This window comes from Leptonotus elevatus, chromosome 9, assembly GCF_054856555.1.
Source record: "Leptonotus elevatus isolate MCC_2025b chromosome 9, RoL_Lele_1.0, whole genome shotgun sequence".
In the NCBI taxonomy this organism is placed as follows: domain Eukaryota; kingdom Metazoa; phylum Chordata; class Actinopteri; order Syngnathiformes; family Syngnathidae; genus Leptonotus; species Leptonotus elevatus.
This window is the reverse complement of record NC_141247.1, coordinates 15,094,696-15,118,084: the sequence shown is the minus strand read 5'-3', so window position 1 is coordinate 15,118,084 and position 23,389 is coordinate 15,094,696. Positions and strand designations below refer to the sequence as shown.

The 23,389-nt window shown below is 40.3% G+C and overlaps 1 protein-coding gene across 2 annotated transcripts in view; it reads left to right on the top strand.

Annotated features, from left to right (window-relative positions):
- Positions 1 to 23,389, top strand: part of LOC147168517 (A disintegrin and metalloproteinase with thrombospondin motifs 2-like) — a 120,307-nt gene that overhangs the window by 68,133 nt on the left and 28,785 nt on the right. For both annotated transcript variants that reach the window (XM_086084753.1, XM_086084754.1), the window contains exon 4: positions 18,106 to 18,311. In XM_086084753.1, coding sequence (XP_085940879.1) covers positions 18,106 to 18,311 — 206 coding nt within the window. The remainder of the gene's footprint in view (positions 1 to 18,105; positions 18,312 to 23,389) is intronic.

The window sequence follows — 23,389 nt, the reverse complement described above, 5'->3', positions numbered from 1 at the left end:
TTCAGTGCAGATGCAAATGAGCCTGCTAATAGATACACATAGACCTGATCATTTCTTGCAAGCCACCATAATGATGCAAGTTGATAAACAGAGAGCAAGATTTTGACATTTTGTCTTGACACCAATATGTCAGCCGAATTCCCCCGCGTATACTTTTTGGGCCGACTAATGAATCAATTCAGAGGCGGCGTTCGGAAAGTGACCAATGTTTGCAAATAAACAAGAAAAAAAAGTATTGTGTTTTGAGTGTGAGGAAGTTATATAACAGCAGTGGAGACAATTTAGATGTCAAATGGAAAGTTTCAACTTTGTGGACAGAAAATAAAGTGTCAAAAGTAGAATGTGGATAAAGCAAAAAAACAAAAAACAAAATTAAAAGAAGGGATGTGGAATCATTACACAAGAGTCGCGCAAATGTCACTCAGGAATACCTTTGCGCAAACACACACAGACGCACACCTGTCAGCCCCGAGGCTACCTCCAGGACGAACAGGTGATGGTACTGAAGGAAGAGAAGGAAGAAGTGGGAGGATTTCATGCGACATCCTGCTGTACTTCCACTAAGAAGACCTCATTAAGTGAACCGCACAAAGCGCCGCGGTGCCACACTGTGTGATTCGCACAATAAGCGACAAGATAGAGCAAAGGCTTCTCACATCTAAACCAACTCTCCCAGAAAACGTAAGTTTCTAACCTCGCTTCTGAATATTGCTCTTATTGAGAACAAGTTGATTTCTAAGAGTGTCCACGTTAACCTTCTTTTAATAATTATGTAGACCTGGTTTGATGCCTACCAGACTTTTCCATCACACAAAAAAAAACACAAAAAACTGCTTAGAAGTAAAATCGTTTTTTAAGCTACTTAATATACCAGCCTGGTTGAAAGTGGTAGACAGGTATGATTTGAGCATTTTTAAACAACAGAAACATTAGCTTAAAATCAAATATAGCATAGCTGTAGAGCCAGAGCTTTCTGTTGTCGCTACTTTATGTCGGTAGCTCAGCAACCAGTGCCAAATGTATGGACGTGTTCGTGTCCTGCGCTGCAGTAAACACAGAAAAGCTAAGTGCAGTGTGAACAGGACTTAACAAAGAACAAGCTAATTGAATTTTATAAAAAATAAAAAAAATCATATAACACATGACCAGATTTTCAGATCAGAAAAAAAAATCTTTAATTCTTGTAGTATGCACATTAAACTTTGAAGTCTCTGTTTTATCGTACTGAAAGTCTTTGTTTGAGGAATAGGTCTGAAAGTAATAGTAGAGAGTTTTTAGCATAGAATTAGCAAACACACAAGAGATATAACCACATGGTATTTATGCTAATCGCATGTTGACACCAAGCACACTACAATGAAAAGAAAAATAAACAAATAATTTAGGCAACAAGACTCGGATGAGTTTCTGTGACCTGGATAATATTCAAAAATGTTCAGATGGGGGTAATGTGCTCGGGAACAGGATTGAGTAAAAACCCAGGAACATGGTTAAAGTGTAAACAAAAAAAATCTTAAATTATATAAATTACCATATTTCAGTCAGTATAAGGAATGGCACTTATGGCCATCTGTTAACATAATATTACTTCTTAAAAAAATAATCATAATTTAATCGTGACTGTTGTGTTGTAATGAAAATCTAAGCGGATGTAAAAATAACGTGACAATGTTTGAGGTGACTCCCCCTGACAGTCTCATGGGCCGAGTTGTCATTTCTCATCCTTCATAGGTGATCTTAGCTTTCCCTTAATTCAAACGAGGTCATGTTCAAATGCTTAGAATTCTAATAACTTGTCTTGTTCCACCAATTTCAAACCCTCTGCCATGAAAAAAAAAAAAAAAAAAAAAAAACATTGTCTGATTTAAACACACACGCATACAATGTGTCCCCCACAGTGTATCCTGATTAACAAGATAGTTTATCCGCATTCTCAGGCGTGGGCCAATCAGGCACGAGGACACAAATCTCTCCCCGCTGCAGATGCTGAAGGCCACCGGCCACTATTTATTGGCAATCTCAGCACTAACTACCCAGACAGAGAGAGCAGCACGCTTGCCACGGGCAGACACCAACATTGTGTCTGCCTCTGTGTGTTGAGACTTCCTCTTTGGCGACATGTTTGTTTCTTGATTCTTTTAACAAGAAATAAACACCAGTATGACGACATATAGGAAAACACAAAAGAAAACAAATACATTGGAATATCCTTTTAGTTGAAATTGTGTGTGTGTTCTGATGCCTGCCTGTATGGAGGAATGAAAGCCACAAACTTGCAAATGTCACACTAAATTTAATCCTAACAAATTAGTTTTTATTACATCTGAAATGATTAGTAGCAGCTACTGCACGAGAGCAGCCGCCACTGTGTCGACTAATATAATTGGTCAAACACGGTTGGATTCAACATCGTATAACAATATTAAATATTAGGTTGCGGTGACCCAGCAAAGGTCTTATTTTTATTTCGTTTCTCATTTCTTCAAATAATAGGTTACGAAACAATCCGCTTCAATCTTGTTGGAATTTTGGGGAACTGTTCAACAGCTTTGTGTAACTCTATAAAATGAATACAGAGATTTGTTTTTGAATACCTTAAACAAGTTGGAAAATAATTCCTGAAAAATGTGCGAAGTAGATATAGACTGATGCCGATAATTGACATTTGGAGCAGTTATTCTTTGCAGTAAAAAAAAAAAAAAAAGTAGGGGGGGTTAAAATAGAAATTCCAATCTTGACTTACTTTGTTTTAATGACTTATTGATCAAGGTTTTTTTTTTTTTAATAATAATAATAATATTTTTATTAAATATTAGACCATATACATCCTCATACATTTCTAGCAAAATGTTCAGGGAGCTAAATGGAAATTTAAACAAGTAAATACCAAATAACATAGCTCGCTATGCAGTAAATATATGTGTCCAAAATACCTGAAATCTTAAACATTTCTTTGCTTTAATGTCGAACAAAAACAAAAGGTTCAGAAGGTTCCCAAGGTCAACAGCATCTCTTATAAAATTAACAAAAAATGTAAATCTCTGAAATTAAAATGGTTTTAAATTGACCTTTTTTTGGCCATCTGATTTCTAGAAAAGGCCCGTACCGATATTCTCAAAATGCCCAATAATCGGTCCCTAAGTGCAAAGACTACAACCCTACTTTAGAGCGCCCCATCGTCCACCATGAGTGCATACACATGTGCACTATTGCTGTAGATGACCACGGCACTTTGTTAGCAAGTCCCCCAAAACACTTTTCAATTAGTGCGAAAACACAAATCCAACTAAGTGGCTCAAAGAAGGGCAGGAGGAAAAAAGGACAAGGTCCATCCATGTCACGTGAACAAGTGAGTTGGAGGCGATTGTGGAAGATCAGGAGATGCTGACACTGTGGCACGAAGCCAGAACTTTGTCAGCTGAATTCATTTTGACTTCTGAGTGATGAGAGGAAAGAGCAGGAACGAGTGGGATCACAGAGGTAACATTCCGTAGGTACTATGCCAAGGAAGTCAACTAACTTTTCTCTGGCATCAGCAAAATTTGTACTTTGTGCACAGTGGAGGATGTATCCCCCTGTCATCCCTGCGGGGATGGCACTTATGTTGGGAAAGGTGTTTCTCCACATGCTGTTATTGTGTCAAAGCATCACATAAAAAATATAAAAAAAACACATACAAGGTGGCGTGATTGCGACCTCAGCTGCAGAAAACACCTTGACATAAGAACAAAATGTTTTCACTACAATTGAGTCAATTTCACACTTATTTAAAGTGTTTATGAGTTATACAAAGTCACTTTTTTTTTATTCTCCCTGCAGAGGAATGAAAGTAGGTCTGATTGGATTCATTTTGCTTTTGATGTGCGGATTAGATCATCAGCATTGCGCTCACATAAAAATATTTTTTACACTAACTTGCATCATTTATGCATAACAGTTTGAGTAAAAAATTATATATATATATATTGTATTAAAAATGGCTAGTTAAAAACAAAACAAAGAAGAAAAGGTTGAAAGTGGGCAGAGTGGGAAAGGAGGGTTCCAAAAAAATACACCACTAAAATAAACAACACAATTTCTCTTCAAAACACTAAGATTTCATTTTAGAATCAAAAACAGTTTCGTCCACTTTGTCCTCTGTGTCAAGGTCCAACTTATGAACATTAATGATGCTCAAGAAACTGTTAGAAAAATGGTCTGCCTTCTACAGTTTGTTTTTGCTTTGTTTCTATTCAGTGCAGCGGTGGATCTAGTCCAGTGGGCTATAGAGCCAAGGTCATCCAAAAATCGTGGAAATACGATATTTGTCTGTAGCTGTTTTGTATAGCGATAGACTGATTTTTTGTTTCGTTTTGCAGGGCCGATATCATTACCGATTATTAGTGGTCAATAATATTTGGAGCCAACATTTAGTTTTACTAAAAGAGAAAATATTAATTAACTGTGTCAAAATGTTTTTAACACTTTTCTTTTTTTAATTAACGTTAGGGACACTCCCACTGTATACCGCCAATAACGTCAATTGACATCAACTATGTTTCTGTTTATTTTCTCAATGGGCAGTGCAACAACGTCTTGGGCAGCACTGGTTTGTAAATGGGGTGGAAAATCCCAAAACACCCACTAACTATGGCCAGCAGATGGCAGCATTGTATCTCTTTTCAATGGGCTCCCGGGTATCAAATTAGTTGACAACATGGCGGATCTTAGGAAATAGAACTTTTTCAAGGATGACGTGAATGATCAAAGCCTTTGTCACATTAAATCTAATTCACAGCGTCACTAAACAAAAAATATTTGTGTCAAAGTCACTGTAGTGCAGAAAATGTATCTTTTTACAAAAAGCTTGTTTTCTCCTTATTATTATTTTTTTTTTTCGCTTGATGTCACTCAAATGAACTATTTTCAAATGGTGATTACTAAAGAATGGAATAAGGTAGAAACATACTTTTTTTTCTAATAAAAGAATGGAATCCAATCTTTCATATGGTATCCACCATGTTTATGTAGTCATAGCACACAATATTCTGTTTGCCTTGAAAGATGAGTGAAAATGCTCGAAATTGGCTGACACTGTAAGGGTTGTTTTTTTGTGTGGCAGTAAAATAGATAAGCATATTTATTGAGACATTTTTTAGATTTTCTTTTTCTGTTTTTTTAATCTTAGACAATAGAAATCTTTGTTTTAAAAATTTGACAAAAAGTTCAGGGAGCTCTAAAGGTCAGCAGTATGCCAAAGTTGATTGGACACCTAAACAATTAAATAACTTATTGTTTTCTAAGGTAAATTAAAAAAAATCAAAACATTTAAAATAACTTACCTTAGTTTTAATTTCAAACAAAAAAGAAGGTGCAGAGAGTTCCCAGGGTCAGCAGCATCTCATAAAGTTAACTGAACATTTAATTAGATAGTTCCCTGAAGTTAACTCGGTTTTAAATTGATCTATAAAAAAAAAAAAGAGAGGCTGATGCCGATATTTGTCAAAATGCTGACTATCGATGCCGATAATCAGCTCAGCCGATAATCGCTCTATACCTAATTTAATAAAATAAAAAATGACTTGATTGATTTCAGTGTTTCATAAAAAAACATTAAAGGAATATCCAAGTGGCCCTTGCATCCTTATATTTTTGTATATTTGGCCTTCAAATGATAACGTGGCCATGCGGTCAACATGTCCGCCAAGCAGATAAACGTAATCACATGTGTATTTGTGTTTCCTATCTCTCCTGATCTCTCCATCCTCAGAGAACTTTCTTCAGACTCACACTAACCGTGAACGTCAACACATTACCAAGCAAAGTCAAGCCGCAACAGGCTCCACAAACACGGACGGACAGATATAAAGCACTTAGTACAAAAAGACCAACAATTCCATTGAATTTCGGAGAAAACAAAACAAAAACTCTTTACTCAAATAGGTATAACACTCACACGTACAGCACCAGTGGATGACACACAGCTGTAACGGCAATAAATGTACTCGGGGCCTCTCGAGCAATGAACGCCTCATTCACATGAGAAGCTCCATTAAGCCGAGAATCATCTGCTTCTCGAACGCACCTCAACATTACAAGCGACGTGCTGCTTCAGCAAGTGCACCAGCGTGTTACACCCCCACACAGGTCATCTCTGTTCAGGCTTCGTTTCACATCGCTATTCAGCTTAAACGAGGCTGTGATTGAGTAAATGTAAACCATTGTATCCAGACATCAATTTCGAGAAATGTCAAATTTCCTTTCAGCTAGCATCGATGAAGACACATCCTCGATTACTCCCACACTTCTCCGAGGAGTGCCAGATTTAACACAGCGCGAATGTGCTTGTGTGTGTGTGTCGGTGGTGGGAGGAAGGAAGTCACACGCCATCTCATCATCCATGAAGCTCCTGTCCCCCGGGTTGCCCATTACATAACAGATCCTAACACAGAACACTGACCACCCTCGGGGAGGCCCGCCGCACGTAACCGTCGTCACACAGCACAACCTGCCGCTCCCCGCTAGCCCCGCGTGCACGGAAACAGTACTCGAAATGGCATTTTGCCATATTGACACACTGCAACTAGAGTTAAATTGGGATAATGAACCTTATTTAATCCCGTCACTCAAATTGAATAATTAATGATAATAAGGTTAGTTAAAAAAATTTTTTGCATACATACAAATACATATATCAAGCTAACAGTTGCTAATCAAAAAATATCAAGGATATGCAAATATACCTACACAGCAAGATCATATACGAGGCAGCAGTATTGATGTTTCCAGATGTGCCTGACATCGTGTAGCGCTTAATGTTTGATAACTCTGCAATGGTTTTATTATTTAAGAGGTGTCACGTTGAGGTGCGAAATCAGGACCCAAACGCAAGACAAGACACAGGAGTCTTTAGATACAAAAATAGAAAGTAACAAAAGAGAACAGGGCTGGATTCAGATGGCCTCGAAGAAAACACTTGACGGAGAAACGTCAAAATCATACAAAACCCTATTCAGTCAAAAAATAACAGAAAAACTTTGCCAGATTTTAGCTTTAACAGATTGAAACAATCAGCAGTCTCAACATGACTGACGTCCGAGCTCCACGTATTGCTCGTAAAACTTACACTGGATGATAGACCTTCTTTAAGGAGACGTTCAAGTCGACAGTACACGCCGCGGGAGTTGCCGCAAATGCCCTGAGGTGAGTCTCTCAGGCAGGCTGCAAAGATTGAGCTGCGGGTGATCGGAGTTTTTGATCGGGAATAAAAGGCTTTGATCAAATATTCCCATCACGTACCTTTTCGCAAGTATCGGACGATCGATCGGAGCGTCCCTAATAATAATAATAATAATAATAAATGATAATAAACATTTTTATTTATAATGCACTTTACATTTATAAACAAAATATCAACGTGCACAAGACTGGACAACCTAAGGCTAAGCTATTACAGGACCATAGCAACTCGCATAGCAACTACCAATATCATCTCAAGGGACAAAGCAACTGCATAAGCAACTGACAACATAAACATCATAACAACACGATGACCCAACCCAAAAACACGGTCAAATATGACACAATCCAAAACATAGACATAACAGGAGGGCTGCTATGATTGATAAGACAATAACACCCCAAAAAATATCGATAACTAGTTTGGAAATCTGAAGTCAAGGAGTTTGTTCAACTGTAATAAATGTTTTGGTAACAACAAAAATGCTTGCACCATCTTAACGTGATTGTTTATTACATACTGTACAATTTGAAATGTTGGGACAGATTTGAGCAAACATTATAAAAGTTATAAAAGATGTGATTGATTACCTTGCACGGACAGGCCATACAAAAAGTGATGTGGCAGGCCAAGTCTGGCCCCCGGGCCTTGAGTTTGACACCTGTGATTTAAGTCATTGAGCCGGCAAATGTGTACATTCGATTTCTTGGAAAGAAGAGTGCATTCAGATGAGCTTGTCCCCGCCTGATTGGGCTCATGCTGTTTTTATTTTGTAATACATATACTAGCGGTGTCAAAATGAAAATAATTTTGAGTTAATTTAAAGTTATTTTACAGCAGCATTTTTTTTAACCCGTTATTAAAATTGAAACCCCATTCTCGAAGATCTGAGCTTAAAACCTAGCTGTAAAAGTTTCATCTTTTCAGTCCACCAAGACAAAAAAATTGTCTTGATGGAAGACCGCGATAATGTAAGATGCTTGGTTCTTCTTGATTCTGCTAAAAAAAAATCCTCTCAACTGAGGTAGACAAGAGTTTCAATCTATATCAACCAAAGCTCAAGCTCTGCCCCTTTAAAAGGGGGTGCACAGTATGAACCTGGAAAAAAGCTCAGCACATAAAGCCACATAATAACGGCATCACAACAGAACGCTAAGACTTCCCACCAATGTTGTTTGGGCAGCTACATTTCTTTGTCAAGAATTGATTCCAAGAAAAAGTTTTAGATCATCACAGACCTTTTGAGGCCCAAAAAGAATGAACTGAAAACCCCGATTACGAGCGTACGTAAACTTGACCATCATTTGCACATGTACGAACTTTAAGTATGCCACACAGCACGCTACGCTGTCACTACACTTGGTCCGAGACCTCGTACCTCCACCGTGACGATAAACTCTTGTTGTGATTTGGACCAATCTAGATCAAACTCAACTCTACAGAATTGTCTTTCTTCCTCTGCCATCCCCAGCCTGTGCTGCGTTTAGGATTAGTGGGTGTTATTGCTCTGCCGAGCGAGGAAAATGAGACAGGCCGGCCCCTGATTTGGAGAGCATGGAAAAATATTCTTTTCTAATAACCTCTCTTTATTAAATCTCCCTGGAGGACATAGAGCAGCCTATTTTGCCCTGTTGGACGTGGTCATCTGTAAAGCTGCCAACAGTCCTTATAGGTTACTTAATGGTGAATGCAATTTGTGGATTATTGCTTCCTACAAGTGGGAATAGCCTTAATGTTTTCTCTCTGTATAAGGTCAGTAATGGGAGGTTTCTCGTTTAAAAAAAAATAGCCCTACAAAACGGGGGGGGGGGGGGGGGGAGGTGAAACACTTTGGGGATCAGTTAAGTGTTTTTATTGGTAGATCGTAGATTGGATGCAATGTGATGGAGACTTATGTTTACATTTCAGAAAAAGGGGCGTTGGGCAATCCACCCCAGATAGCCCCAGTGTCCCCTTGTTTGCCATCTGTCTGCGTGGACTGTGATTTGATTACCTTGGAGCTTCATTAGGAGAGGGAGATGGGGGTGGGGAGTGATGAAGCCATGCTGGTATCTCCTCCATCCTCCTCTCTCAGGTTACACTTGCATGGATGAAGCTGCACTGATGGATGCACTTTGAAGGTTAGGGACTAACATGCATGTGCAAACTGCGTTGTGAATGGCCCGCCCTCACTCAGATCATCTCTGAATTGCTGCTCTTCTCACGAGGAAAGCGTCTGTTTTGCATATGAATTTAGAAAGATTCCAAACAAAAGTAAGACACTTCTGTTCTTAATGAATAAATGCAAAAAAAAAAAAAAGGGCTCTTACCCTTAACCCACTAGCTATGTTGGAATTATGCTAAAATATGACATTGTTATGACAAAACAAAGAATATTTAGTGCAGAGCTTGCTACTCTTTGTGATGTAAAACCGGTTATTAACACACAAACACAGATTTGTCTGGAAGCAGTAACAGTAGTTCATTTATGATATGCGCAGGTGGGCGTATCAATACATTTTGAGCTTCGTCAATCGTCAGAGGTCGGGACACCCTTCCTTCAATATTTTCAAGCCGAACCGCATTGTAATCGTCACACGGTCATTCCTCATTCCTCAGTGAAATTGGCGCCCGTCTATGTTTCCGTCATTCGTCAACCAAATGGGCATTGACAGCTGAAAAGCCACTTCGGGCAATTCGTTTTCTGTCATTTGCCAATCATCAACAAAATGGCCGTCCGTCATTGTCAATACTGACGGAATTCCCACCTATACGATAATATATAGTCATTTTTGTTGTTACATTTCCTGTTTATGATGTCAGGTGTCAAAGCCAAGGCCTGGGGGCCAGATCTGGCCCTACTACGTGGCTTTATGTGGCCCATTCAAGTAAAATTAAGTGTGTCTACTTGGTATTTTTTGCCATTCTCTTTTCATTTTGGCAGTTAGTCTGATCCAAAAATTACAATTGTTTTCACTTTTAACAGAAATTACAATTATTCCCCCCCACCAAATCCATTCTTAACATAAATTTAGCAGTGTGGCGTCATTTTTAATTTGTTGTTAGCAATATGTAACAATCAATTACAAGAACAATTGTGTATAATAAATATGATGACATTAATAGCGTTTTTTTTAGTCACAACTTTCCTCTAGGGGAAACCATATCTATGATGTGTCCTGTGTCAACAATGAGTTTTTGAGTTTGAAATGTGTCCTGCCTAGAAATACATGTTTTCAGATTTCTGATCGTCTGTTGCTGTGGGCAGATTTTGCTGACATATTCCTGATGTTTCTGGACAATATGCTGAAATAAACATAGTGTTTGTCATCTTCATAACAACTTGTTGCTACCGGTTACCAACAAAGCATCAACTGGGACTTTTTGTGACAGGATAAAATGTGTGTCAATAAACAGAGTGCGCAGATCGAGCAGCACATGGCTTCATACTGCAGCAGACACATGCCGCACTGGCACTCGCCAAGAACTCAAGCAAAAAGCTTGTTTGTGCGCAATGTCTCCAAGTTTCTTCACAGCTTGTCCTTAAAACGCGTCTTGTCCTGCTTCCCTCCGAACACTGTCATATCCCAGCGCCGATTCTGTTTAGGTTTGCTAGTCAGCGCTCCGACCGGTGAAGCCAGGCGGAGATGTGATCTCCTAGTGAACACACCGGCGGCTTGTTCAGATATGCCACCGTTAATGAGCGCTCGTAGCTATGATTATTTTGATGATGTTGTATCAGCCTCCCCGCGCTGCGCGCTGCGCGCTGCCTTTGAAAGAATGATGAATGGCTTTTTTAATTGTTTCTAATTGATAACTGCTCTGAGAGACTTTGTTATGAAACGCTGCCAATTTGGTAACACCGATACACTGCGGTGCCTTATTAATTCTCTCCCTTCTGGCTCGGAGCACTGCGCGATTGAACAGAGCTCCATCTGTGCGTCTGTGTCTGGGCCGAACATGCAGTCGTATTTTGCGCTGCTAAGAAGCAGATACTTTTACTCTCGTTCTAATATCCAAGTGTCTGGTTTCTTTAAGCATGCATTCATTATATATAACGTATCTGCTTATTTACTATTTAGGCTGTAGGGTCAGCACAGCGCACGCATTTATCATAATCATGTATTATAAGGTGATATTTTATGATAAATCCTACCTCGGGATTCTTATCTGCTACTGAGCCATCCGAAGAGAACATTTGCATACATATTGTCTCACACCTTCATAGATAGACTTTTTCCGAGCAGGCCGTTTTTTAAATACACACTTAAAAAATATGCAATATAATGAATAAAAAAAAAAAGGAATAAAGGCTATAGAAATGAAAATAAGTGGAAGAAACTGCACCAGAAGCACTCAGTAAAAGTTGTGGTAATTTGGTGTTTGTGAAGGCCGTGGCGAGGTGACCTGCTGTGTGTGTGTGTGTGTGCTTGTACAAGCAGATGGTGTCCACCTGTGTGGCCTGCGGGGACTTTTAAGTGGTCCACCTGTGGCTGTTATTGGGAAGTCATGCAGGTGTTAAAGGTTTGCGCTCACTCCTCAGAAGATTTAATGAGTAAAACTTTTAAAAAATAAAGAGAGAGCAAGAGAAGGAGCAAACTACTCAGCCAAGTTATGCCCCATCCACTTTCTCGGTATTGGGAAACATGTGACAGTAACTGTTTACTGTGGAGGTGGGGGTCTCTGGTGGCCCGTTCAATGAGTGACCCCGGAAGGACAGGACATTGCCAGAGGCTGTGGGTGAGGTCAGGAGACACATGATGATTTCTACACAATCACCCGCTCTTTTAAAACGTTGCGACGAGTGTGTCCTTACCCTTGTGTTTGACGCTTCATGGATACACAGATGAGTTTGAAGTGTCATCCCCAAAAGAACACCATATCAACAGTGAAGCAAGGGTCATAGGTGGAGGGAATTATGAACAGTTCCAAACAGCAGTCAGTATTAGCACCAACAAATTTGGGATTTTGCTTGGGTTGTTGCAGGAAAAGCCTACTAGAACAGCTGAGCTTTATTTGAGGTTATCAGAGGTACTTTAAATGGTGTGCTGACTCCCAGTTTTTATGAGTTTGAATGTATTTGGACAGTTCTAAACACAACAACGTCCCCACTGGTAAGAGGGTGTGCATACTTATGCAACCACATTATCTCAGTTCTTAAAATGTGTCTTTTTTCCAATTATGTTTTACATGCATACATTTCATTTGGTTTTCTTGGTCTGCTTATTTTAAATCAGAAAATCCTAGCCTTTGAAGTGGGGCGTTTAAACTTTTTATACGAGTAAGTCTATATATTGATGTCTTGCAAAATGGGTTGCCTTTAGGAACCTGTTTAATAATATCGGCATGAATATCGGCATTAATTGAGCTGACAACGTGTCATACAGTATTTGCGCATATTCAATTTGGTGGCAAGAAGTAGACTAGATTTTAGACTCGGTAAAAGCAGGTCTAAATGGCAGTGCAGGTGGTGTAACGCGATTGTAACTAGACTCAGTGCTCATTTTCTCTCCCAAGTGGTAGATGCAGAGTCTATGAAGTGTACTTCCCCATAATCGCACTGTTTATCATTTAAGTTACCATTCAGCAGTTTTATTTGGACAGCTCCCAGAAGACCACGCTAATTATTCATACATCAAACAGTGAACTTTGCCCATTTATTAATAACTGCTTCAAGTTTAGGACTGTTTATCTCCAACTCTGAATTTGATCATGCTCATGAGATATTTGTTTGATTCTGCTGCCCTCAGATCTCTGGTATTTAAGATGATGAATTATATCTACCTTTCTGTCCTCTCTGAAGCTGAGCAGAGGATCGTTTTTAATATCGAGAGAAGCAGCCTTCATAATCAGCGGGTGAGAGGGGGGGGGGGGGGGGGCACCTATCCTTGCCGCCGCTTGGTTTGTCTGTGAGGATTTTCTGGCTGTTTGGTAGACGAGGCAACCTTTGGCTCCTTCCTCTTACATAACTGTCTGTCCGTTAGAAGCGCACAGGGAGGGCGGCCGGGTGGGAGAGAGGGGGGTGTTTTACAGAAAAAAAACACCCCCCTCTGCGTCCCGCTGAGCCGTTCCGTCAGATGATGAGGGCTTGAAAATGTAAGTTTACACATGGCTGTGGCTAAGTCGCCAGGTAAAATACATTTGATCGCTGATTGCAAAATAAGCGTTGACGCATCTCATTAGTGAGGCCATTTTTATGAGATGATTAATGACAACAAAAAAATAAAATCTTACAAAAAGTCAAAAACACAATCATCGGCATCTAGAGAAGCCGTATGAAAGATGAACCGCAAACCCTCCTGCCTCGACCTGCTTGGATGTAAAGCACAGAGCCTTAGTGCAATAAGACCTCAAAGCCAAGCTGATACGAAGCTGAGCTGGTCTCATCCACAGTGAAACTGACCTGTCTGACAGCGTGTCTGCATTTGTGTCTGTCTGTATCGCACCCAAAAAAAAAAAAAAAAAGTCTTATGAAATAAATACTGGAAAAAGTGTCAGCGCAGCAACAAACATCAAAGATATAACATGCCTAATACAATAACGCGAGCTTTGGAAAACGGATCCAAAAAAAAACTCATTTTACATTTTAGCTGGTGAATTTCATACCAATTTGTCTTGATCTGAATTATCATCACCCATCTCGCAATTCCTCCTGTTTTGGCTTGCACTTGCCTAGCCCCCCCCCCCCCCCCCCCCCCCCACCCCTCTCCTCTTTCTTGTATGCAACGAGACATTCTTGACATTTTGCAAAGGTTGAAAGACAAAGAACCTTTGTGTCCTAATAAGGCTGCATTTCTGTACTCTACCTGAATGAGAATATTAAGACGGAGAGCGTGTGTGTGTGTGTCTGAAGGGGGGGGGGGGTTGTTTGTGTTGCAGAGGTAGATCATACAAACTTGGCACAAACCTCAGGAGAAATGCTAATTAGGTTTGCTAATAAGGTTATGTTTGGCAGATGATTTGGTGCCTTGCTCAAATGTGCTAACATCATCTCCCCAGTATACTGTGTATATATATATATATATATATATATATATATATATATATATATATATATATATACCTAACCTTCCTTTTGTCTGATCGATCGTCAGCTAGCAGGTGCCTAATCAGTGTGACTAAAACGTGCCCTTTTACTTTTGAGTGGTGACCTGACCAAGTGGCGGTGGCTCTAGTCTGTATACTGTATTCAAAAATAATATCGCTGGCGTTGGGCCAGAACCAAAATCGTCACTTTTCAGGAGACTCCATGGATGTGTAAGTGCATGAATAATGTGTCCATTGCAAAGCGTCTATGAGTATCTGATTAGAGAGAAAAGCGCTAGATAAATCCGATGCATTATTATTATTATTAGTATGATTGTGTACTAACCATACTAAAATCACTAATAATTAAATTACAAAATTAGTCAAATATTTACTTAACAATTACATTCCAACAATGCACAACATTCCTGTATATCTTTTTTTTTGTGGTTACAAATGGAAGCGTCCATTTTCAGACACAATTGAAAGCCTGGCATTTTGTTTACAAAAAACAAAACACTCACTATTTGCTATGTTAGCATCAACAAGCTAATAATCTGGTAATGAGCTACACTTTGCGTCGCTGCCCTTGTCTCGCTGCCGCTCGAAGGCTAGCGGCGATGAGGCTAACTGAAGCTAGCAACATGAGGCTAACCCCCATTCACACCCCTTCATCCAGTGACGTGTGTGCCAGTTGTTGGTCATCACAACATCCGTTTTCACTCCTTCAATCCAAATCAGAAAATAGACATTTTATTTTTAGTAAAATATTGCCAAACACTTGAAACGAAACTGCTAGCTTGCCAAATTGGTCGGAGTTATTTAGGTCCCCCTTTACATGTTTTGACAATTTCTTATTGTGTCGAATGGTGAGGTATTCCCAGGGCAGTTTTGCGGCAACACACCCCGAAGCCTCTTCTTCAGTCAGTCAAGCAGACAAACAGATGTTCGACAAGCGAGCGATATCCTGCATCACTCCAGGAGCTCCAAGCGGAACTCACAAGCACCCAAGGTCCTTGTGGTCTCTTCTCATCTCTCGCTCTCATCCATCACATCCCTCAGCTCGTACCTCTCGCCTCCCTCTTTGCCTCCATCAATCTCTCTTGTAGCTTATTCCTCCTCATTTTCCCGGAAAAAAACGTGCTCTTAGACGGTAACAGAGTGTGTGCTTAGTGAGTGTAAGCAAGGACAAGGGAGTGTGCTGGCATGGAAATGTTTAAATGATTAGTCTGGCAGCGGGACAACACCTTTTAACCTTGAACAACCCGAACCCCTTGGCTTGGTCGCTCGCGTTGCCGTGTGTAGCCGCCACTCTGCGGTTTCTACCTTTTTTTGCCTTCACTAAACATACAGCTGTGCTCCTGAGTTACGCAATCCCGCCGCATTGTTTAATCCGCAGTTTTTAAAGGCGATGCAGTTTTGCAAAGGCACATTAATACAAGCCAGAACGCAAACCCGTCTCCCTGTCGTCTCGGTGTTACATAAGTGAAAGGTAAAAATATTCTACATTTGCCTTTTAAAAGGAGTTGGTGTGGTTTTGACACGGAGCTCGTTAAAGGCGGCTTCTTTTTGCGTAATTGTCTTTTCGTCCCCCTCCCGCCGTGTTTCTCGCTTTCTGTGTGGGTTTTCTGTCACTCACTGGGGTGTGGGCAGATATGGGATCATATTCAGACTTCCAGATTCAATCTGCTTACGACTCAGGAGCCAATTTTAGCCACACGGTCGTTGTTTTACTCATGAGCCCCGTTGCCTTGGATACGTTGCATAAGAGAAAGATGGGAAAGCGCCGTACCCCTTGCTGATTGGGAGACAAGATGGCAGGTCTCACTTTTTCTTCTCCGCTCTTAACTGGGTATGTCAAAACACTGCAGACTCCGGGCGCTCCCCCGATGACACGTCTCTCTCACAATCAACTCCGCAATTTCCAAGTAAACATTCTTCTGCAAATGGGTGTGTTCACCACAAATGACGACAAATGACAAATCCTGTTGCAAGAATGATTTGTAGCTCAATTTCAAAGAGTCTTGTAAATGTCATCCTTGGCTGTGGTTGTCGGTTATTTATTTTTTTGTGTTGGCTGCACTGAGACCACATTTTAAGACCGCCGGGATTGTCCTTCCATGGCTTCCATATATGCAAGGCCGTCGAGGGAGGGCAGCTTGAGAGTGAAAGCAGGCCTCGGTTTTGAGAGACAGCACTATTTATCTTTTCTCCTTTTATCGCACACTACTCTGTGTGACGCCTTAAAAATCTGAACTGAACAGGACACTTAACAACAACATGCTTGATTTGTCCAAAATGTGAAAATAATAAAATTACGTTTGTTCTGGCTGTCAGGGTCAACTACTGTCCAGTGCCTGTGCAGTTAACACAAGTTGTTGTTGTTGAACAATCTACATGTTTCCCAGCCTGTAGCAAGCCAAGATAAGAGCAGGGCGGGCAGCCCTGTGCGAGGGAGCCGCCTGCATCCATGTGTTTAGCAAACACCATCTGCTGCATTTATTCAGGCAGGAGTGGAAATATTTGGTTGATTAGCAGCAGATCTGTAAGATAGCGCTGACACGTTACCGCCACTTAATGGCGTCAACTGGTGTCCTGGAAAACAAACACGAATGCAACACGCAACAAAGAAGAAAGAGCCAATTTTCACACACAAAAATATGACCATGACTATTTACACTGTGTGATCAAAGTTGATTCATGTTATGATTTTACGTTTTCGCTTTACTGTAAACGGGGTTTATGGTATATTGTAGTGCTGACTGCAAATATCATTTTCACTGATACCACTGGGGAACAATTTGGGGAAAACAATTCTGATAAGTAAGTTATGCTGATTAAAACCAAAAATTGGCATGTTGATTCCAAAATTGCAGTCAGTTTTTTTTCTAGCACGTTGTTTTTTTTTCTTCACAGCTTTCCCTCCAGATAAGCAAAAATTCAACCGATTAGCTGTATAAAAACTGTAGTCATCGACAGCTACGTGGCTAGTGGCAACTTGTTTGACAACTGAGCTAATGCTGCGAGAGGTGTGTAAACATGTCTAACTCCATTTATTTGAAACAAAAACTTTCAGCGAGGAAGCAAAAATAAACATCTGAGATCATGTGGATGTGGCAATGTTCAGAAGTAACCAATCATATTTCAACTCATGTTAAATGTGAGTCAGCACAACCTGTCATCATTTAAAGTGCCTTTGAATAACCCCAAGTAATTTTCAGCTGTCAAAGTAGGCTTTTACATATCCTCTCTCCCTTTTTCATCCACCTCTTTTTTTCCTGTTCCACTTCTCTGATTGGTCTCACTTTATCCAACTGAAAAAATTCTGATCCAAGCACAGTGTTGCCAAATTCCCAGTAAGGAAAGTAGGCTGTCCTAAAAGTCGCTAAATGAAGTCATTGCCAAATCTGCATAATTGGAAACTTGCATGCAATAGTGATGTGCGCTGTAGGAAAGAGGAGAAGCAAAAAGTGAGTTAAAACAAAACACCCTAAAGAGCACCAGAAAAAGTCGCTAGGTTTGTCCCGAGTTGCTTTTGACAACAACAACAACAAAGTTGGCATGAGGCTTTGGAAAGTCACCAAATTTAAAGCAAGGTGTTCCACAAGGCTCAATTCTCAGCACTCTTCTTTTCATCATCCACATTCTACCACTTAGTCAAATCCTCTAAAAATGTGCTGTTTGGTTTCAATGTTGCATTCATGACATCCAGCTCTATATGTATCTCCTTCAAACCTAACGCATCCCTTTGCCCAAACTCCCTCTCTGACTGCCTTGCAGATAACAAAACTAAACTGTAATAAGTGAAGCAGTTCTAAATCCACCTTGCGTTGTGCGTGGACTTTACATCTTATTTCCTATCAACTTTTGCACGTTTCCAGGTGCAGATCTTGGTGGTCTAATAGATCTGGAGTCTCTCTACCGAGGCGTGGAACAAAGCATCAACAACACCCGAGCAAGACGCGCTCGCAGGCAGAGCATGGACCGGGCCTACAACATTGAGGTTCTGCTGGGTGTTGACGATTCTGTGGTCCAGTTTCACGGGAAGGAAAACGTCCAAAAGTATCTGCTGACGCTCATGAACATAGTAAGTGCTGCTCGTGCAAATATCGGATGCATCCTCATATGCACTCATCCCATCCAGGGGTGTCTAAATTCTCGAAGGTGACATTGCTTCTCTTCCATCTCCCCGTCGAATGAAAAAGTGTTCTATTTGAGTTGAACGGGAAGTCACGGGGAGGTCGAAGGAGGCCGGTAGCACACACACATACACGCGCGCGCATTCAGACAGCAACTGAATGTGGATTCAATTCCCATCCCGCATGTTCTCATCTAGCAATCAGCCACGGGTAATCCTTTCTTCTCCATCTGAATATGATGAGATTTCATTTGTGCGTGTGCGCGTAATGCTAGGTGAGCCCTGCGCTCTGAAGGGGCGACACAACATTTCATCAGGCTTTGTGTCCTGTCACCCCTCAGCGTCGTCATGTCATCTCTCCCTGGTGTTTATGCATATGAGCGTACATGAGTGTGTGTTGGCTTGAACCCGCCGCCGACGTTAAGCCTCGCAAATTAAACCTGTGGCGCACAACCGCGTACGTGTTGGCGCTTTCCTGTTAGCCGCGGCTTGCAGGACGCCGTGCTACGCGGGAAGCCGATCTCTGACTGCTAAGCAGGTGCAAACTCTGCCACGCGTTCTTCGTCTCGGCTCGGAGGAAGAACACGAGCCGCTCTTCGCTATTAGGCGTGTGTGAGACAATAGAGGGGAGAGAAGGGAATGCGCAGCACCCCCTCTCGTCTGCGCGGGGGAGGCGGCGAGGCGGAGGCAGGGAAAGTATTTTATATAGCGCATACGGAATACGTGACTGACAGCGTGATAAACAGAAAGAAAGAAGGGTCGCCTCCCACACGCGGCGTCTTTATAACGCGCCTCCTGAAAGTTTGTTTTGCTTTCTTTTGGATGGGTGTGACTCCTCCCCCCTCCCTCTCACCATTTTTTTTTCTCCTCATGCCTTCCGAACTTGCATCAGCAACACTGCTGTGAAGTTAATAGCCGAAGATGTAATTAAAAAAGCACATTTTTAGACTATGCAATATGCAAAGTAAATATTCATTTACTGCAGCCACTTAAGCCTCATAATTTTGTTTGGCTTTTCATTTTGTTGGTGTGTAATTTTCAGACCAATTAGGGTTGTAATTTAGTTCTGTTTATATACATAACATCCCCAATGCGCTTACTGTAAGTACAGTTTCCAGCAGGTTTTCAATTAAATATTAATTATTGACTAATCTAAGCTATATACTGGTTGCACAACAAAATTATCCCCTAGTGCACAGGTGCCAAACTCGAGGCCCGGGGGCGAGATGTGGCCCACCACATCATTGATTTGGCCCGCTAAAGTAGATCATGTGCTTCTTTTTTCTTGCCAAACTCTGTACGAAAGTTACAAATTGTCTTCACTTTTAGCCATGTTGACATATTGTAAGGATTTTTTGGTACCAATAGAAATAAATGGAAAAATTGTTGAACAAGCTGTTTTGCTCTACTTCCTATTTCAAAACTAGTTACCATTAATATTTTGTGCTCTAGGAGCCGACTGATAAGTATTTTTAGGAGAGATTATATTAGTGATTATTTTATAAATGAAAATAAAATATCTAATAAATAATAATAATAATAATAATATCAATAATTCTTTTTTTTACTTTTTGGGTCCCTTAATACCCCTTAATGCTTACAACAGCCTGCCCGAGATAATAAATACCCAATCACATTTTTTTGATATATATATATATATATATATATATATATATATATATATATATATTCATGGACAAATTCAGAAAATGAAAAACTCTTCTTCCTTATTTTTTTTACTTTGTGTTGCGAGCCAAAATTTGATTTGATTGATTAGATGTACAGTATGAGTAAATTGAGTTATGAGCACAAATTCAACTCATACGTCAAAGCAACCGCTGTACATTATGTGCTGCGTTGGTATTTGTTGTGTAATTACTCGTATTCCTTTGCGTGTCCCCGACTGACTGCAAATGAAAGGCAAAGGTCAAAGGGGAACTATTTGATCAAGTGGTGTTCAAGCATGCGTGTTTGCGCACTGGGGGTGCGGGTGCGGGGGTGGACTCGGGGTACTGCTGTGTTGCAGGACATCAAAGGACCCACCCACAGACGTCTGAATCCAAAAATCTGAATTCTATTTGAGAAGTTCAACTGCAGTTCAGCGTGTGTGTGTTGATTGTGCACACTATTAATTCCACTTCCCACTCCTTTCCCATGTGTTTACCTCTTTTCTTCATACGCCACTCTGATTGACTTATTCTTGATAGTTAGCTGCAACTGTGTGATTCCGCTATTGATGACCATGATTAATACGCACCTGAAAGTTATTTGTCACTTTTTTTCCATTTACCGGATTCATCTGGAGATGGATTTATTTGTCTTTTGCTAAGATCCAACTTTAAACAAGCAAACAAACCCACTTCAAATCTACAAAATCCATCCAATCACAATCAGTGAATATATATGAATCATACGCAAAGCTACTTTTGGTTGCGGAGACATTACGATGAAACTCACAGGAAAGTTGCGCCTCCACCCCTTCTAAAGGTCACAGTTGACCTCACTGAAAACTAATTGTTCACTACCATCAGTTTCTCTCCTTACAAAGAGATGATGAGTGTTTAATTAACAACATGGCAAAAGTGGTATATTAATAACAAACTGCTAATACTGGTCACGGTATTTTAGATTGTTTTGTATATTATCAGTGTTGCCCCCTTCTGATAGAAATGTATAAATGTCAAAATTCCACTCCAGTTGCTGCAATTTCAAACATGTCGTTGTTAATTGTCAGCCCATCCATCGTACCGTCCATCCATCCATTTTCTTAATCGTTTGTTCCTCACAAGGGTCGCAGGAGCCTATCCCTTTTTTTTTTAAATTAAATATATATTATAGTTTGAGCTCATTTCAAACTTGAAGTGAAACAGAGCACACACTCACAGAAATATTTCAAGCCTAACTTAAGATTTTTGTATTTTTTACATGGAAAATTCCCTTTTTTTTTTCTTTTTTTTTCTTTTTTTTTTATGATTTTAACGCAAACCTACCAAATAAACTTTATATGGCACATATTTATTAATCTTATAAAGCCTATTTATTTGAAATGTATAATTTTCAGGTTCATGTATAATTACTCAAAATTAATGATAATGAAAGTATTTATTTAAAATACATCAAGTATATTGTTTGAATTGCATAAATGTAAATGGGAAATTGTCATGTAAAAAAAAAAAAGTCATAAATCTTAAAAAGTTAAGCTTAAATATTTCTGCCAGTGCACTAAGGATGCCGCTCCAAATAGCCGAATAGTGCAATAATTACACATCACTTGGTAACAGAATCTACTCGGTGGGAAGATTAAGGTGCAGAGAGTGATAATTGTTATCCGACTGAGGAAGTGGTTATATTTAACCTGGATGGATTTTTATCCAATGCATTCTTCAACTTTATTGTGCTAGTGTAACTCAGTCTAGAGAAAATGAAAATGTACCAAATGCCAAATTGAAGCCTGGAGATAACAATCAAGGTGATGGATTCAATAGCCATTGGTGCTCCGGCTGTCTCGTCAATTAACAGAGACCTTTCGAGAGGTGCTACAAAGTGTTAATCGCACTCTCCTTGGATATGAATAGTCCGTGATAATAAGGAAGATGCGCGTGTGTGAGCGTGAGGGAAGTTACTCATGTAAATTGCTGTATATTAAGTTGACGTTTATGCCTCCACAATACAGGAAGCACCATTAGCTAGCAGCTGCCTCGTTGTGATTGTTCATGTTCGTCTGTTTAACAAGACACAAAAAAAGAGTGGGCAGTCAGATTATCAAGAGCTCAGAGGATCTGGGAAAAGGAATTGAAACTACTGTAAGTAATAATAGACTGGAAGTGTCACAGATATTCGCAAAGCGCTGTCAGACAGGCAACTCAGATTCTCACTATTTTAAGTCTTCCCAAGTGTGTCCCCAATAAGATGTAGACAAGCTGTGCAAAGCCGTTTCTAAATCACACGGTGCCCCTGCCCGTTTTTGGGCGATGACTCACTTCTGTCTCATCAGCAGACGAGATGTTTTTCGTTTTCATGCGTGTTTTTGATTACAACAAATGTTCAGCGCTAATTTAATAATACAGTAACATACATTATATGAACAAAAGTCCCAAGACGCACAACTCTGTTCAATATTTATGATTGCAAATTGGTTGTGTGTGTTCACTGTTTGCCGCTATGCTTGGTCAATCCGCGGACTTCGCGATTTTGAAAATGGAAAGATGGTCAATTAGGAAGCGATGTGTGTGAGTCTGGAGACAGTGCCAATGAGAAAAAGACAGGAGGCAGAGCTGGAGGTGGCGTAGATGAAGATGCTGACGTTCTCTTTGGGAGTGACCTGGATGGATGGAATCAGGAATGAGTACATCAGAGGGACAGCACATGTTAGAGGCTTTGGAGATAAAGTCAGAGAGGCCAGACTGAGATGGTTTGGACATGTCCAGAGGAGAGATAGTCAGTAGTTTGGCAGAAGGGTGCTGAGTTTCCAAATGCCAGGCAGGAGGTCTAGAGGAAGCCCAAAGAGGAGGTTTATGGATGTAGTTAAAGAGGACATGAAGGTAGTTGGTGTGAGAGCAGAGGATGCAGAGTGCAGGGTTAGATGGAGGCAACTGATTCGCTGTGGTGACCCCTGAAGGGAAAAGCCGAAAGAAAAAAAAACGATCATTTCAGTCTCCATTTTTTTCTGTTAAGGCCAAGACATTATCAGTTTTTTGTGTGTGCGTGTTTTTTTTATCATTGTATTTTGATCAAATGTGGGCGTGAGCTACCACTGCAATTGTGAGGTGCCAAGAGCTAATTAACTGCAGGTTAAAAGTAGCAACATCTCAGTTCTTCTTTATACCTCCTAAGCACCTTTTGTATGTGTTTCCAAGTCTACTTTTAATTTGATGTGTCAACACTGCAACACTAATGCAAGGCTGTACATACCGTGTGTACAAACGGACAATGTATTATCACTTTGGTGCATCTGCGTGTTTTTTGCACCTTGTTTGTTTAATTGCGCCTTGTGTGGCATTGTGACAACGTGCAGTTCACATGGAGCT